At 41.0% G+C, this 14526-nt stretch overlaps 1 protein-coding gene across 11 annotated transcripts in view; it reads left to right on the top strand.

Annotated features, from left to right (window-relative positions):
• Adgrg2 (adhesion G protein-coupled receptor G2) overlaps nucleotides 1-14526 on the top strand; it is a 122615-nt gene that overhangs the window by 63483 nt on the left and 44606 nt on the right. For 9 of the 11 annotated variants that reach the window (XM_050164363.1, XM_050164362.1, XM_050164366.1 and 6 more), the window contains exon 3: nucleotides 12728-12763. The exons of the other annotated variants lie outside the window; for them this stretch is intronic. In XM_050164363.1, coding sequence (XP_050020320.1) covers nucleotides 12728-12763 — 36 coding nt within the window. The remainder of the gene's footprint in view (nucleotides 1-12727; nucleotides 12764-14526) is intronic. 11 annotated transcript variants of the gene reach the window in all.

Genomic DNA, 14526 nt, shown 5'->3' with positions numbered 1-14526 from the left:
CAAGCAAGGTAAAACAATTCTAGACATCAGTGGAAGTTCAGAAGCTTTGCTTACTTGTTTATTGTGGCTATTATTTCTACAAGTCAATTATGTCTATAAACTTTAAGGCATGCTAAAAGTCACACATAGTAGACATTTAAGGTATGTTTATACCATGCTAGGAATTGTTGAGGCCCATTGTCATATCCTGAATTGGACTCTTCCTTCTGGTTTCATCTATCTAGGTGCTTGAGGGTAAGGATAACATCTTCTATCTCTTGATTGTCCTCCATAGTGTCTAGTATATAATGAGTACCCAGTCAACCCGAGTTAGCTGGTTGGAATTGATTTGTGATCATAGACTAAAGCTTAGAGATTTTCTAAGGCATGGACCTTTCTCCACAGCTCATATATCAGCAGTGTTATTGTCTGAATGCAGTGAGTTCCAGTAGAACACATGCTACCCCTCGAAACTTCTGTAGATCTCAGTGAGAAGACTGAACCTTGCCAAGGATTCCTCTTGAAAGATGTGCTTTCCTTCCTCATAGGATGAATGATCTCACCTGAAGGCCCATTGAGATTCTTTAGCAGTCTGCCACCTGTGAGTTCATCCACCCAACCTTAAGGTGTCAGATTCTTAATTCATTGTCCTGGATTTGAGGGTAACCTTGAGTTCTGCCTTGGACACAACACTATTCTGAGAATTCTGTGTGATTTCTGCGTTGCTTGTTATCTAAGCCAGGCTCTCTCAAACTTAGCTGTTCCGTGGACTCACCTGGGGATTAAAAAAAAAAAAGAAAGAAAGAAAGAAAGCCTACCACCTGCTTCTACCCCCAAAGATCCTTATGCCATTGGTCTGGATACTGGACTTCTTTAATATGATCTAAGTGATTCTAGCAGGACCTGGAGCCTCTCATCTCTGTGATCCCATCTGAAGGATGGCTCCTATTTACAGTTCCAGTTATGAAAGTGAAAACATTTCAAAGTCTTTTCTTTTAGACTGTAGTGAAGATTGAATCCAGGGCTTTGATCACGCTAAACAAACGCTCTACCACTGCTCTATGTCCCCTGTCCCAAAGCCATATGTAGCAGGACTTCTTGGACCAACAGCCCCCAAATCATGACCCAGAGACTTATTATTAATTATGAATGTTCAGCCTCAGCTTAGGATTGTCCCATTAGCTCTTATAACTTATTTTAACCTGTTTCTCTTCATCTATGTTTTCCCTTGGGACTTTTTTCTTATTCTGCATACCCACTTTCCTGCTTTCTCTATGTCTGGCTGACTCCTGTCATCTCCTTCTCTTTCTCCCGCATCCTCTCTAGATTCTTCCTTCTACTTATTCTCTATACCCGCCAACCCTGCATATCCCTCTACTGCCTAGCTATTGGCCATTCAGCTTTTTATTAGACCAACCAGGTGCCTTAGATAGGCAAGGTAAAACAAATGCAACAATCTTTACATAGTTAAACCAATACTCTGTTCCGCTTTACATAGTTAAACCAATACTCTGTTTAAAAATTATATAATTTTTAAAAATAAAGGTTATTTTTAACATGAGCAGATTTTAAAGACTTAAAATTACAGTGAGGTCAACAAATCTCTTGGCTTCAAAATTGGTAAAAATTCTAGAGTGGCTCTTGCTGTCTGGCAAATGCCTGGCCCTTTATGGAAGTCCCAGTGACTCTATGTGTAATTCAGTAGCCATAGCTCATAGCACTAACGTTGACAACAGTAGCCGCAACCACATGACTGCCTTCTTATAAGTCTTCATAACTTACAAAATACCTTGGCTCATGTTATTTCACTGAGGTAGAGAAATGTCTCTCTCAATCCTCATTTTACAATTGGGAAGATGAGGGCCCAGAAAGAAACAACATCAAGATCTGGAAAGAAGCTCCCCCAAACCTCATGTGTGCCAGACTGCCAGAAGTGCTTATTTGGGGCTTGGAAAGTTTGAGTCACTTCCAAGTTCGCACAGTTGGCAAATGGAGGTGGTAGGACTCTAGAACTTGTGTTCTTCACTGCTTCCCCAGTGTTTACTCACTCAGGCACATGAACGCGGTTTTCATATGACTTTGCCATGATTCATTCTGGGATGGATTTGTAACCCCTTTCACCCTACAAAGCACTGGATAAAAATTAAGAAAGGCCCAAAGGAATGAAACCCATAGTTCCACTGATTTCAGTTACTAGGAATTAGGCCGATGTTCCAGGAAAGCACGTTAGTAAAATGTATCTTGAGAGGGGGTATACCCTTAGTTCAATTAGCAAGAGATCTCACGTGAGTAAGATCGCAGGCTTGTAAAAACAACCCACCGATCTGCAGCACAGATGCTTTCCCAATGATGCTATGGCCATCATGTTAAGTCTTTTACATAGTGTCTTCTTTGGTCCATACCCTTTCTGCTGTTTTTCTTTTAGAAATTCACAGTTCTTTCATGGGACTATAATATTCAGTAGAGCATCAAATTATTTTTAATCTAAAGAGAAAAATGACAATATAAAATGGACAACATGCTTGCTTCAAGAAGTAAATTTAAATGGCTTACGATGGTGTCACTAATTGGATGGATAAGAATTGGCAAAAACAGCTGTATTGCCTTCTGACTACATGGGCATTTTTGTTTGCTGTTAATTTGAAATAGGTTTTGTCGTTAATCAAAACTAGATTTGCACTACCATGTAACAGATACTGTGTTGGTGGGGTACAAACAGGAGACAATGAGTTTGATTTACTGAGGAATTTTCATTTTCAAAGTCAGGGCCTTTGCTTTGTTTCTTAGTGTAACTTCAGCACCCGTTACACAGTAGGCCTTCAACATCTGGGAGTTAAAAAGAAAGTAGGACAAATTACCTGCTATTTCTTCAACTTGAACTAGGTAGTGTGCTTATGGATATTCTCACTAACCAAACATTAGAGAATAGGTAGGGTCGTTTCATAGTTAGAGTAGAAATCATATAACATGCAAATCATAGAATAAACATCATTATGTTTTGAATATCCTCTATAAATTACTGACACCATATTATTTTCACAAAGTAGAAATGTCCACTTTTATAGAAAGGGAAACTCCATCCAGGAACGCAGAAGAACACAGTCTGAATGAATAGTAATGGCAATGTTTGGTTGGTACTGTTGTGATAAAATGATTTACAAATGTACTTTAACTTCATTCAGAGTACTCAACCCCATTTTGCAAGCATGGAAATATTAACAGAAATGTTAGGATCGTAATCAAGACAGAGCAGTCAGGCGCTGGTGGCACACACCTTTAATCCCAGCACTCTGGAGGCAGAAGCAGGTGGATCTCTGAGTTCAAGGGCAGGTTGGTCTACGGAGTGAGTTTAAGGACAAGCTCCAAAAACAACACAGAGAAACCTTGTCTCAAGAAACAAAATCAAACAACAACAACAACAAAAAGACAGAGCCATAATCAAGTCAGTTTCTCTGGGGCACCCAGTCTCTTTGTCATCTTGAAGGATTGCTTAGTATGTATGCTCATTCATACATGAAATAAATGGTATTGGGCATTTTAATCATGGAGAGAGGATTAGCAAGACAGAATCATGGATTGTAAAAATTGCAACGTTCCAGATCAGATGTTCAAAGCCCACGATAAGAGCTCTCATGAGAATAAGGGCACAATACCATTTTAAAAAAAAGAAAAAAGAAGAAGAAGAAAAACCACCAAGATAAATTAAGATGCTTTTGCAACAATGTTGTGGCCGTGGTGTTTAGTTTTTTACATGGTGTGACGGTTTCAAAGAAAATGGCTCCCCAAAGAGAGTGGCAATATTTGGTATAGCCTTGTTGGAGGACGCGTGTCACTGTGGAGGTGGCCTTTGAGGTGTCATATATGCGCAAGCCATGCCAGTTCCTGTTGCCTGTAAGCCAAGATGTAACACTCTCAGCTCCTGCTCCAGCACCATGTCTGCCTGCATGCCACCGTGTTCCCCGCCATGCTGATAATGGACTGAACCTCTGAAACTGTAAGCCACCACCTCAATTAAATGTTTTCCTTTATAAGAGTTTCAGTGGTCCTGATGCCTGTTCACAGCAATAAAAACCCTAACTAAGACACATGATGTCCTGCACTGCCCATAGGAAAAGCCATTAGGACAGAAACTACCAGTTTACAAAGGCCTAGAGGCGTGATAAGGGTCTTTCACGTATGAACACAGCAGCACGAATTAAGGGTTAAATGTGACATCAAAACAGAGGCAACTATAAAAATTCAGCTTTTCCAACTAAATAGGCTTTTTTCCCCCTCTTAAGAGGGAATATCCATAATTTCAACCTTTCTTAGTGGTTTTTACCAGCAAATTCGTTGTCAACAGATCTGGCTTGTCACACAGTAGTCACCCTCTTGAGGGTCCTGGAGGAACTATGGTCTGGGAGAGTGAATCACAAAGAGAGGGGATTCCTATTCAGGCTGAAAAGTGAAAGAAATCCTTCCATTAGTACCGATCGCTTGACTTTCGACCTTGTCACTGTCATGGCAAAGAATCAGATAAAATGGTGGCTGAGGATGATGGTTTTAGCATTAATCTTATCCCATCGTTAGTTTAAAGGGCATTAATGACTGAATCTCACCCTTTTTAATTTTTTTTAACATAGATTTTAGTTGAAATAAAATTGCATCACTTTCTCCTTTCCCTTTCCTCTCTCCAGCTCCTCCTAGGTACCCTCCAGCCCCTCGCATGGCCCCCACTCTCAAGTTGATAGCCTCTTATTTGTTGTTATTGTTACAGATATATACATATATATTGTTGCATATATACATATAACATACATATATGTGTGTATAACAATATATATATATACACACACACACAAACATAAATACAACCTAATGAGTCCGCTTTTACTGTTTATATATGGTTTCAAGGCTGAGCCCTCTGCATTGGACAACCAATAAAGGGGTTCAACCCTTGGGGGAGGCTAATTCTCCTTCTTTCAGTAATTACCTATAGTTCTTTGTCTAGGGGTAGGACCCGCAAATTTTTCCCTTTCTACATTAGCTGTCCATTGATGTTGTAATTGTTCTAGTCTTGAATATGCAGCCATTTCTAGGAGAGACCGTTTCACAGCAAACAGACTTTCTGGTATTCTGACTCCCATGATCTTTCTGCCCCTCCTTCCTCAATGTTCCCTGAGTCATAGGATTGTAATGTAGATATAACCATTGAGGCTGGACGTCCCATAATTTCTTGATCTCTATTATATGTCTAGTGTAATTTTCTGTGATGGTCTCCATTTGAAGTAGGGAGAGACTTCTTTGATAAGGGGGAGGTTGCTATATTTATCTGTGGGTATAATGTTAAGATTAGAATGCAGTAAGGAGGTATGCTGGTCTAGCAAAGTGGTGATAGTAGACTCTTTACTAAGGCCTATGACCTCACTTTCCCTGAGAAGTTAGCTAGGTTTCCAGTACCAGACATGATTCCCCTCCTCTTGATTGGGCCTTGAATCCAAGTGGATACCTGTTGGTTACCACAAACATGTGAGTACCACTTATTGCATCTTTATGTATACATATTTTGCCATGCTGGTCTTGTCCTGGTTCATAGGTGTTGCAGCTGAGTAGGACTGTTTAATTGCTTCCCTCCTTTGGTAGCTTGCCTAATGTTTTCTGGTACTATGTAAGCTAGATCACAGGAAGGAAGCTTTCAAGTCAGATCCAGCTCAAATAATTCCTAGTCCTGAGTCCCAACTGTGTAGTACCTTCAACAATAAGGGCCTACCCTCAGCCACTGAGAGTCAACCAAGGGCTACATTGATAATCTATATTGTTTTGGGAGTCACCTACCAACAATTTGAAAGAAGGTTTCTTGTGCCTAGTATGGGGGTTTTGTTAGTCTCTGGTTCTTGTGGGGAGCATTGTCAACCCAAGTGGCTTAATTTCCTTTAAGATAACTCTTGCTGGGTGATAGTGACACACATCATTAATCCCAACACTCAGGAGGCAGAGGCAGGTGGATCTCTGAGTTCCAGTGCAGCCAAGGCTACACAGAGAAACCGTGTCTCAAAAAGCAAAATAAAACCAAAACCAAACAAACAAAAAATAAAACAAAACCCCGACCAAACAAACAGAAATATCAATCTCTTTTCATGGTTGTCCCCTAGGTGGTGCTGTCCACAGCAAATTTGGGCTCTAATTTACATTGAAGAAAGCAGGCCCTCTGTGGATCTGGGTCCCTGTTCAACACCCCTCCCCTGACTCCCCCATTCTCAGCTCTCTACTTGATGTTGCTTATTGGATTTTATAAATGGAAAACAAACTTTATCTCTTCAAACACCTGAGATTTCCGAGTTTATCACAGCTTGCCATAGTTTAACTAATACACCCGAGTCTGCCCTTCTAGCCAGGATTATTGGTATATCTCATTCTGCCACTGAAGGTAGGAGAAGGTGAGACCGACAGCTTTTCCTCCTAGGGATCGTATTAAAACCCGAATTCACACGCCCTAAGGAAACTGTAGGAGTATGCTATGACCTTTACTGTGATACCCAATAGCCGAACTGGAGCTGTTGGAGTGCACGAAGATTCAGCAGAGCCAATTATTTTTTCTGTACCAACCCAGGTCACTGTGATGTTCACAGTATGAGCATAAGGTTAAGAGCTCTGGGCCCTGGTCTTTTGGGGGCCAAATTTTAACCTCTGAGTTTAGCAAAGGGCTTAGGCCTTGTGTTTCAGTTTCCTTTCCTGTAAAGTGGTAGCACCTATCTCCCAGAGCGTTGTGACTTCATACATATAAAGCAGATGCCTGTAATGCACCTGACTCATGGTGAGTGGACATAAGCCACGCACTACAGACCAGCAGTGTCTGTAGAAACCATTGTGTGATGAAGACGTGTTCTCTAACTATTGTCTGCTCAGTGCTGCGGCCACCAGCCATGTGTGACTGCTAAGCACTTCAACCTTGACCACAGCACTCAAGTTTTTATTGTTTTTAACTAGTTTAAATTGCTTGTAGGAAAAAAAATACAAGTTTATTTGGTACACAACAGACAGAACAGGGGATATGGCCGCTGCAGAAGAACTACCTGCCTAATTAATTTAAATTTTAATTGTCACACGGGAACTGGTGGCTGCCATGTTGGACAGCGCAACTGTAAACTATATAATCTAATTGACATAGAAGTTTTCTGTTTCGAACTAGTTAAGCTGGAGTCAAATCACATAGAACGACTAAGTCAGAATCTCTCTCTCTCTCTCTCTCTCTCTCTCTCTCTCTCTCTCTCTCTCTCCCTCCCTCCCCCCCTTTTTCCTTTATCCTTCCCAAAGGCATTTGCTACAGGGATTTGACTGAATCAAACTGTGAGCGCTGGTTGAAACTTCATGAGACTGTTTTCCTCAACAGCTGGCAGTGGAACTTAACATTAATAGGGTGGGGAGTTAGGAAAGGAGAACAAGAAGAGCTGGAAGCCACAGGGTGTGAACTGTAGTGTATGGGAACCAAATGAACCTTATGTTAGTGTTGCCTTTTACCCAGGATGTTAATGTGGATGTCCCACAGAAACGTGACTGTTCATCACAAAACTAAACGTACATCTGCGCGAGGCACTGCATATCTGAAAGATCCAGGGAAAACGCCTCATCATAGGCCTCATAGCGCCCCTTATAGTAACCATATGAGGCTCTCATGATAATTGTCAGTGTGTGTGAGCTACAGAATGGCGGATGTCTCACGCCTGCTCAGTTCTGGAAGATGAAGGAAAGTGGTGGCCGAGTTGTGTGCAAAGCTGGAGGAAGAGGAAGAGTTAGGCCCTGGAGGATCAGCAACACATTTCACTGTCTTTCCCATCATGGCGAAAGCCCACCTAGAATGGCTAACTCTTTTCTCCCCAGGAAGTTCCATCAGCTAAGAGCTAAAGTTTTCTTTAGTGATGTCATTATTAATCTTCTAATAAATATATTATGTAAGAGTACTTATTGCGCAGTGTGATGTGAGATAGTCACAGATCAAGTAAACAAGTGTTGAATGTGCCAAATTAGAAATGCTTTTATTACTCCTTTTGCTTGTATAGAACAATCTGGAAAGGTGGTCTCTGGAAGACTGTTTGTTGTTCCAAGTTCTGAAAAGTCAATAGAACAGCAAAGAGGATTGTTTTGTTTAGGGCTCCCATATACTAGTGCCTGGGCGTGGTGGCTTGTTTGTAATCATCTCTCTATGGAATAGTAATTCAATCTGGAGGAGTTTCAGTTGGGTAAAAAGTATTCATGCAAGGGGGCCTAGCTGTATCTTTTATAGAGTCACTTCTGGAAGAGAAAGTCTTGTTCCCATCCAACTTGAGGGATGGTGTGTTGGAAGACTCATAGGCATTGCCACATCTTTAAGACAGCTCTCTCACTTTAGAAAATTTAATGTCTACCATGCTGTCAAACAGCAGAGAGGAACATGAATTCAGCAGTACTTGGATATGGCCTTCCATGACTTGGGTGCAGGTAGTTTATCTGGAAAGTGGTGTCAGGGAGTAGAGAGAGGATATTAAGCAAAGAGTAAGAGTCAATTGTGCGTCCCCGTATTGAAGTTATCACTCTAGGCAAGGGGGCTCATAATTGTGGGCTTTTCACATTGATTTGGTGTGAATTTGGATGGACAGCTCAGCACACATTTGCAAGATCCATTACATGATCTCTCGGCTGTGATCGTCAGATGTAACTACTAATCCATACATCACATTCTGAGTACCAGTCATCCAAGAAGTATTCACAAGCCTTTATGGGCTCTGCCTAGATCAATGTCCCTCATTCTCGGGTCCATTCTTCCCCTTTGATGCTTTGCAACACAAAACATAATAACCCCAACATGTGGTAATGAAAAAGAAACTGAAGTGCAAGAGGAAAGGAAAAAGTGTGTATGTGTGTGTGTGTGTATGTTTCCTTCTATGATTGACTTACCCATATCCCTAATCATGGACTTGCCTTCTTCCTGATTCCCTTCTCATTGGGTGCACTCGCCCCCATTATTCCATGGTCTCAGCTTCTGCTTCCTGTTTCTATCTCCACCCCTAGAAGACTGGTCCAGCCCTCTACCTTTCTACTAATTCTCTAAGTTAATTTTCTCCTCTTTATATACCTGTCATACGTTTATAACTTGACTCCTGGCTGGTAGAGATTTTTCAGTTATGTATGTTTGCATGTTAAGTATTTTGATGCTAAAATCAAACCCAGGACCTTGCACATGGTAGGCAAGTGCTCTACTGTGATAGAGATTTCTTAATAATTTTTTAGTCAAACAAAGATTTTTTTTTGGTTTTTCAAGACAGGGTTTCTCTGTGTAACAGCCCTAGCTGTCCCGGAACTATCTCTTGTAGACCAGATTGGCCTCGAACTCACAGAGATCCACCTGCGTCTTCCTCCCGAGTGCTGGGATTAAAGATGGATGCCATCACACCCAGGTTAATAAAGATATTTTGAATAGTTACACAATCCATGACACTGACCTGGACTTCTGGAGGATAATAGACAAAGCATCAAGCTGCTTAGCATCTGATTGGAAAACATGACATATCATATGCCCCCAACTCGTGTTGACATTTATTTGTCTTTATGACGTTATGGAGAGGTGGAACATTTGAAAGGTGATTAAGTCATGAGGGCCCCACCCTCTTGAATTGTCATTCTCACAGGAGTTATCACTCTTCTTGAGAGCCCATTTGCCTTTTTCCCCTATATAACACAACGGGAGGCCCTCAGCAGATGGAGATTCTCAAATTTTGTACTTCCCAGTCCCCAGAACTATAAATCAAATCAACTTTTACAAAAAATTTATCCATTTTATTTTATGCGTGTTTTCCTTGCATGTATGTGTATGCACCAACGTGTGTACTTGCTGCCCATGGAGGATAGGAGCAATGCCAGCCATCTCCGTCTGCCTCTGGAGCCAAAGAACACTTCAGAGGGCCCGAGAGTCGCCATGAAGTGTCACCATCTAAAACTTGCAGTTTTAAAAGGCAAAGTTAAAATTTACATTGTGAAAAGGACATTATGGATGTAATTAGCATTAAAGACCATGAGAGGTGGAGATTATCGTAGATCACCCAGATGAACCCAGTGAGTTTCTTAAGTGACAGGATGATAACCCATGAGACCTTCCCTATTCTATCCTGACACTCTGGCTTTGAAGACAGACAAATGTGTCAAGAGTCAAGAAACATGACTCTGAGACTTAGAATGACCCTCAGTCTATAGCCGGGAAGAAAATAAGGACCTCAGTCCTACAACTACAAAAAACTAGTTTGCCAATAACCCAAATAAGCAGGAACTGGACTCACCTCCAGGGCTTCCAGATAGGACCGTAGCTTGCCATCAACTTGATTTTCATCCAGTGGGTTTTGATAACCAATTTGTACGGTAAGCCACTAACTTCATGGCAATTCGCTAGAACAATAATGCAAGAAGAAATCAGTCCACTTAAATTTTCGACTTGAATTGCTTAGCCATTGTTAACAGCAAAGCTAAGTTCAAGAATAGATCAAATATCGAAAAGATATGGGGTGATGAAGGCTGAGTTCTAGGCTACATTGAGTTGGAGAGGCAATGACAGTGGGACAATCATATGGTAGTACTGACACCACACTAGAACCTGTGACACTAGAGTTGGGAAGTGGTGGCAATCGTATTGAAAACAAGTGCTAAGGAGGCGATATAAGGAAGGAGTCTCCAACCATGAAGCTATTATCTTGAATTTTCTATTCTTCAGGCTCTGTTTGGCTTACCATTATAAACTCATTCTCACCATAATTGGAATATTTAGACTTTATTTTTTAAAAAATCATCAGAAAAAATTCATCAGAGGGTCATATTAAGTAAATTTTATAGGTAGATTCCAATAATTTTATTTATGGGATTAGATCAAGACTTCAATAATTTGGCAATAGTTGAAGATTTGTTCTATAGGTTTCCAAAGAAAAAAGTCTGGAAAAAAAAACCTTAATTTTTTTTCCTTTCTTTGTTTACAAAACTTTTGTTTGTTTGTTTTTGTTTTTTGAGACAGCGTTTGTCTGTTGATTTGGAGCCTGTTCTGGAATTTGCTCTGTAGACAAGGCTGGCTTCGAACTCACAGAGTTCCGACTGCCTCTGCCTCCCGAGTGCTGGGATTAAAGGCATGTACTGCCACCGCCAAGCATTTATGAATCCTTTCAACATTGGAAATATTTTGTCTCCTAAGAGTGGCATGAAGTTCAAATACATGACTAATTGGAAGCGACAACCCCATCATTATTGCAAGTGGGAAGTGAATGGGGGCAAACCCTCAAAGAAACCCAGACTAGTACTCAGGAAAACATAAGACATTCAAGACATGTGGGGAAATGGCTATATTGGACCATGAAGGATGATGTAGTTCTGAGACATAGAAAAAGTAAATTGATATCCAAAGGGAAAACAATGCCAAAAGAAAAAAGAAAGGATAACAAATTTTAAATGTCTAGCTTTAGGGCTGGAGAGATGGCTCAGCAGTTAAAAAAGCACTAGCTGTTCTTCCAAAAAGACCTGGGTTCAGTTCCTAGAACCCACATATTTGCTTATCTGCAACTCTAGTTTCAGGGTACCAGGCACCCTTTTCTTGCCTCCGTAAGCTCACTGTCTGAGTTTGGCTGAAGCTCATTTGTTTGCACTAGGCTGGCTGAACAGTGAGCTTCCAGGATCTTTCTACCTGTCTCTGCCCCATAACCCTGGAGTTGCAGGCACATCTGACCATGCTGGATTTTGATGTGGATGCTGGGAACCGAATCTAGGTCTTGTTACATGTGCTGTTAACCACTGAGCCATTCCTCTAGCTCCAGGCATGTATTGCTTTCCTGCACAGAAAAAATAAAACTGCTTTTCTTTAAAGGGATCTGAGCATTTTCCCAAAATAAATAACTCAGCAGTTCTTGTAGTTTATTCACCCAAAGGTGGATGATGTAGTTCAACTCAGAAGAAAGAGATGCCTTAATAGGTCAAAAAGTTTGTGCTAAAATAAAAGCATAGTTAATAAACTTTAATTTGTCCAGATGTGCACTTTTCCTATATATTCAGTGAACATCAAACAACAGCTTAAAGTCTTAGCAATCTCCTTAGTTTGAAGTGTACATTACACATTTATACATTATACAACATCATATATAAAACACTACAAATAGTTAAAAGTTGAGGACATGGGGAGATGGCTTAGTGTGTAAGAGTGCTTGCTGTGAAAGCAAGAAGACCTAAGTTCAAATCTCCAGAACCCACATAGAACTCCAGCACAGCATGTGCCTATAGGCCCAGTGTTGGGAAGCAGAGAGAAGTAGATTCCAGGAGCTCACTGGCTAATCAGCCTAGCCCAAACAATGAGCTTCAGATTCAGTGAAGAACCCTGTCTCTAAATATGTAGATGGATGGATGGATGGATGGATGGATGGATGATGGATGAATGGATGATAAAGTAGAGTGGGATAGAGGACACAAGATATTCTCCTCTGGCTTCTGCATAAACTTACATGGGTACCTACATGCACATGTGTGTATTACACACACACACACACACACAAGAGTTAAAAACTGGGAGTATTACTTCACTAGAAAGCTGTGTTCGTAGAGAATTGAAAAGAAGCGCTGAAACAGGGTGTGGAAAATAATCGTAAAATAACATGCTGCCCTCTTTTGGTAGTCATTTGCAGCTTGGTTTGCATTCGTTGCAATTAAAAATGCGAATCGCCTACAAATATGTAAACAAACCAAACTAATGCTAAATCACCTTTTTCCTTGACAGAAAACGCTGGTAATTCCAGTTTGCTATCGCCATCTGGTAAGAGTTCTTTTATGACTTTGGGGAATCTCAGGAAAATGTTACTTGGAAGTTCTCCATGCAGGATGACACATGGTCAGATACAGCAAAACTGTTTTCCTCTACGACGCTTGGTTAAATTAATTGTCATTAAACATGCACGCACAAGACCAAGAGCAGACAGGCATACTGATTCTTCCACAGTGCCTAGCCAAGCTGGGGACTAACTCTCTAGTAACTACGGATTTCACTGGGTAGCAGCTTAAGGGCTTCGGCTATGGTCAGTAGTCTAGCTCACAAGTCGGAGCAGCATCAAGAACTTAAATGTGCCACGATTTATTGTATTTGCAAGGTGAGCTGTTCTCTTCAGTCCCTTCACTTAGAGAATATCTTTCCAGAGGCTTCTAGAAACTTAGCACATATGGCGATGGGAAGGCAAATAAGCTAAAGAGAAATGTGTATAGAATCTATGGAAACAAAGAACCGTACTCTGATATGAGACTAACATCTGGGAACTAGCATCTGAGTGTCCTATGTTGAGAGAACGGAGCCCAGGGCTGCCAAATAACTCGTCTGAGATCTCACAGCTTCTTGCTCCACATCACACAGAGGTAGTGTGGGCTTCTCTGCATCATACCTGTCTTCTTTCTGATATACCACATGTCCTATGGTTGTCAATCAGTTGGTATTCCATCATTAGGACTGTGAAAATGAACTTGTTATTCATTCAACCGTCTGAATCCAATAATAATTACAGCCAACTCTTGTGCATGCACTACCGTGCCTGAAGTCTTCAGACATCTCATTCCTCTCCGGGTATAGGACTCAGAATGTTCATGTTATAGATGTGGAAACGGGCTCAGCAGGGGAAACTTGATCGTGTTAACACATTCTCTGGAGCCAGGCTGTCTGAATGAAGCAAGCCACCACCCTCCCACCTCCACCACTAGCTTAGATTCAGGGCAAGTTCCTTAACATTTTTATGCCTTGGTTTCTTTCTCTGCAATTCGAGGAGAACAATCGTATCTGCTTTATGGGATATTTAAAGATGAAACAAGAGACTCCATGTACCTGCTATGGGGTAAATAAATGACTGGCGGCGTGAGTTGTTATGTTATGGGTTAAACATTCAAACCTTGAACCTTAAGCCACCAAACTTGTTTTGTCACTTTGCCCCCTAGTTGTTGAGTTCCTAGGTTCAACATGCTAGTCTAGTTTTCTTCTAGAACAGCAGTTCTCAACCTGTGGGTAGAGACTCTTTAGGGAGTTGAATGACCCTTTCACGGGGGTCACCTAAGACCATCAGAAAACACAGATATTTCCATTATGATTCATAGCAAAATTATGGTAATGAAGTAACAACAAGAATCATTTTATGTGTGAGGAAGTCACAACAACACGAGGAACTGTATTAAAGAGCCACAGTGTTAGGTATGTTGAGAACAACTGTTTTAGTAGATGAGCTTTTGGCAAATGCAATCATAACAAGCCCTGCAAAGCCCTGTTTGTATAGAATGCAGAGTTCTAGTCATACCTTGGGCTCTGGGTGCCCTGGGGATAACGTAAGACCCAGTGTATGTCAAGGGAAGAAGACAGCTGTGCCCTCGGGCCTCTTCTTTGAATTGTGTTTCCACTGACACATTAATAGTCATACATTAAAAACTGGCTCTGGCCAATTATTTTGTTCTACCCCATAAGCACCCTTTGACTTGAATTGCCTAGGCCCAGTCTTGTTCCTCAAGAAAGATCTTGGCAAGTGTTTAAAAAGAATAAATATAGTAAGT

This window comes from Alexandromys fortis, unplaced genomic scaffold (assembly GCF_014885135.2).
Source record: "Alexandromys fortis isolate MF-2015 unplaced genomic scaffold, M_Fortis_MF-2015_v1.1 scaffold_147, whole genome shotgun sequence".
Taxonomy (NCBI): domain Eukaryota; kingdom Metazoa; phylum Chordata; class Mammalia; order Rodentia; family Cricetidae; genus Alexandromys; species Alexandromys fortis.
The sequence above is the reverse complement of the archived record's forward strand: the minus strand, read 5'-3'. Positions and strand labels throughout refer to the sequence as shown.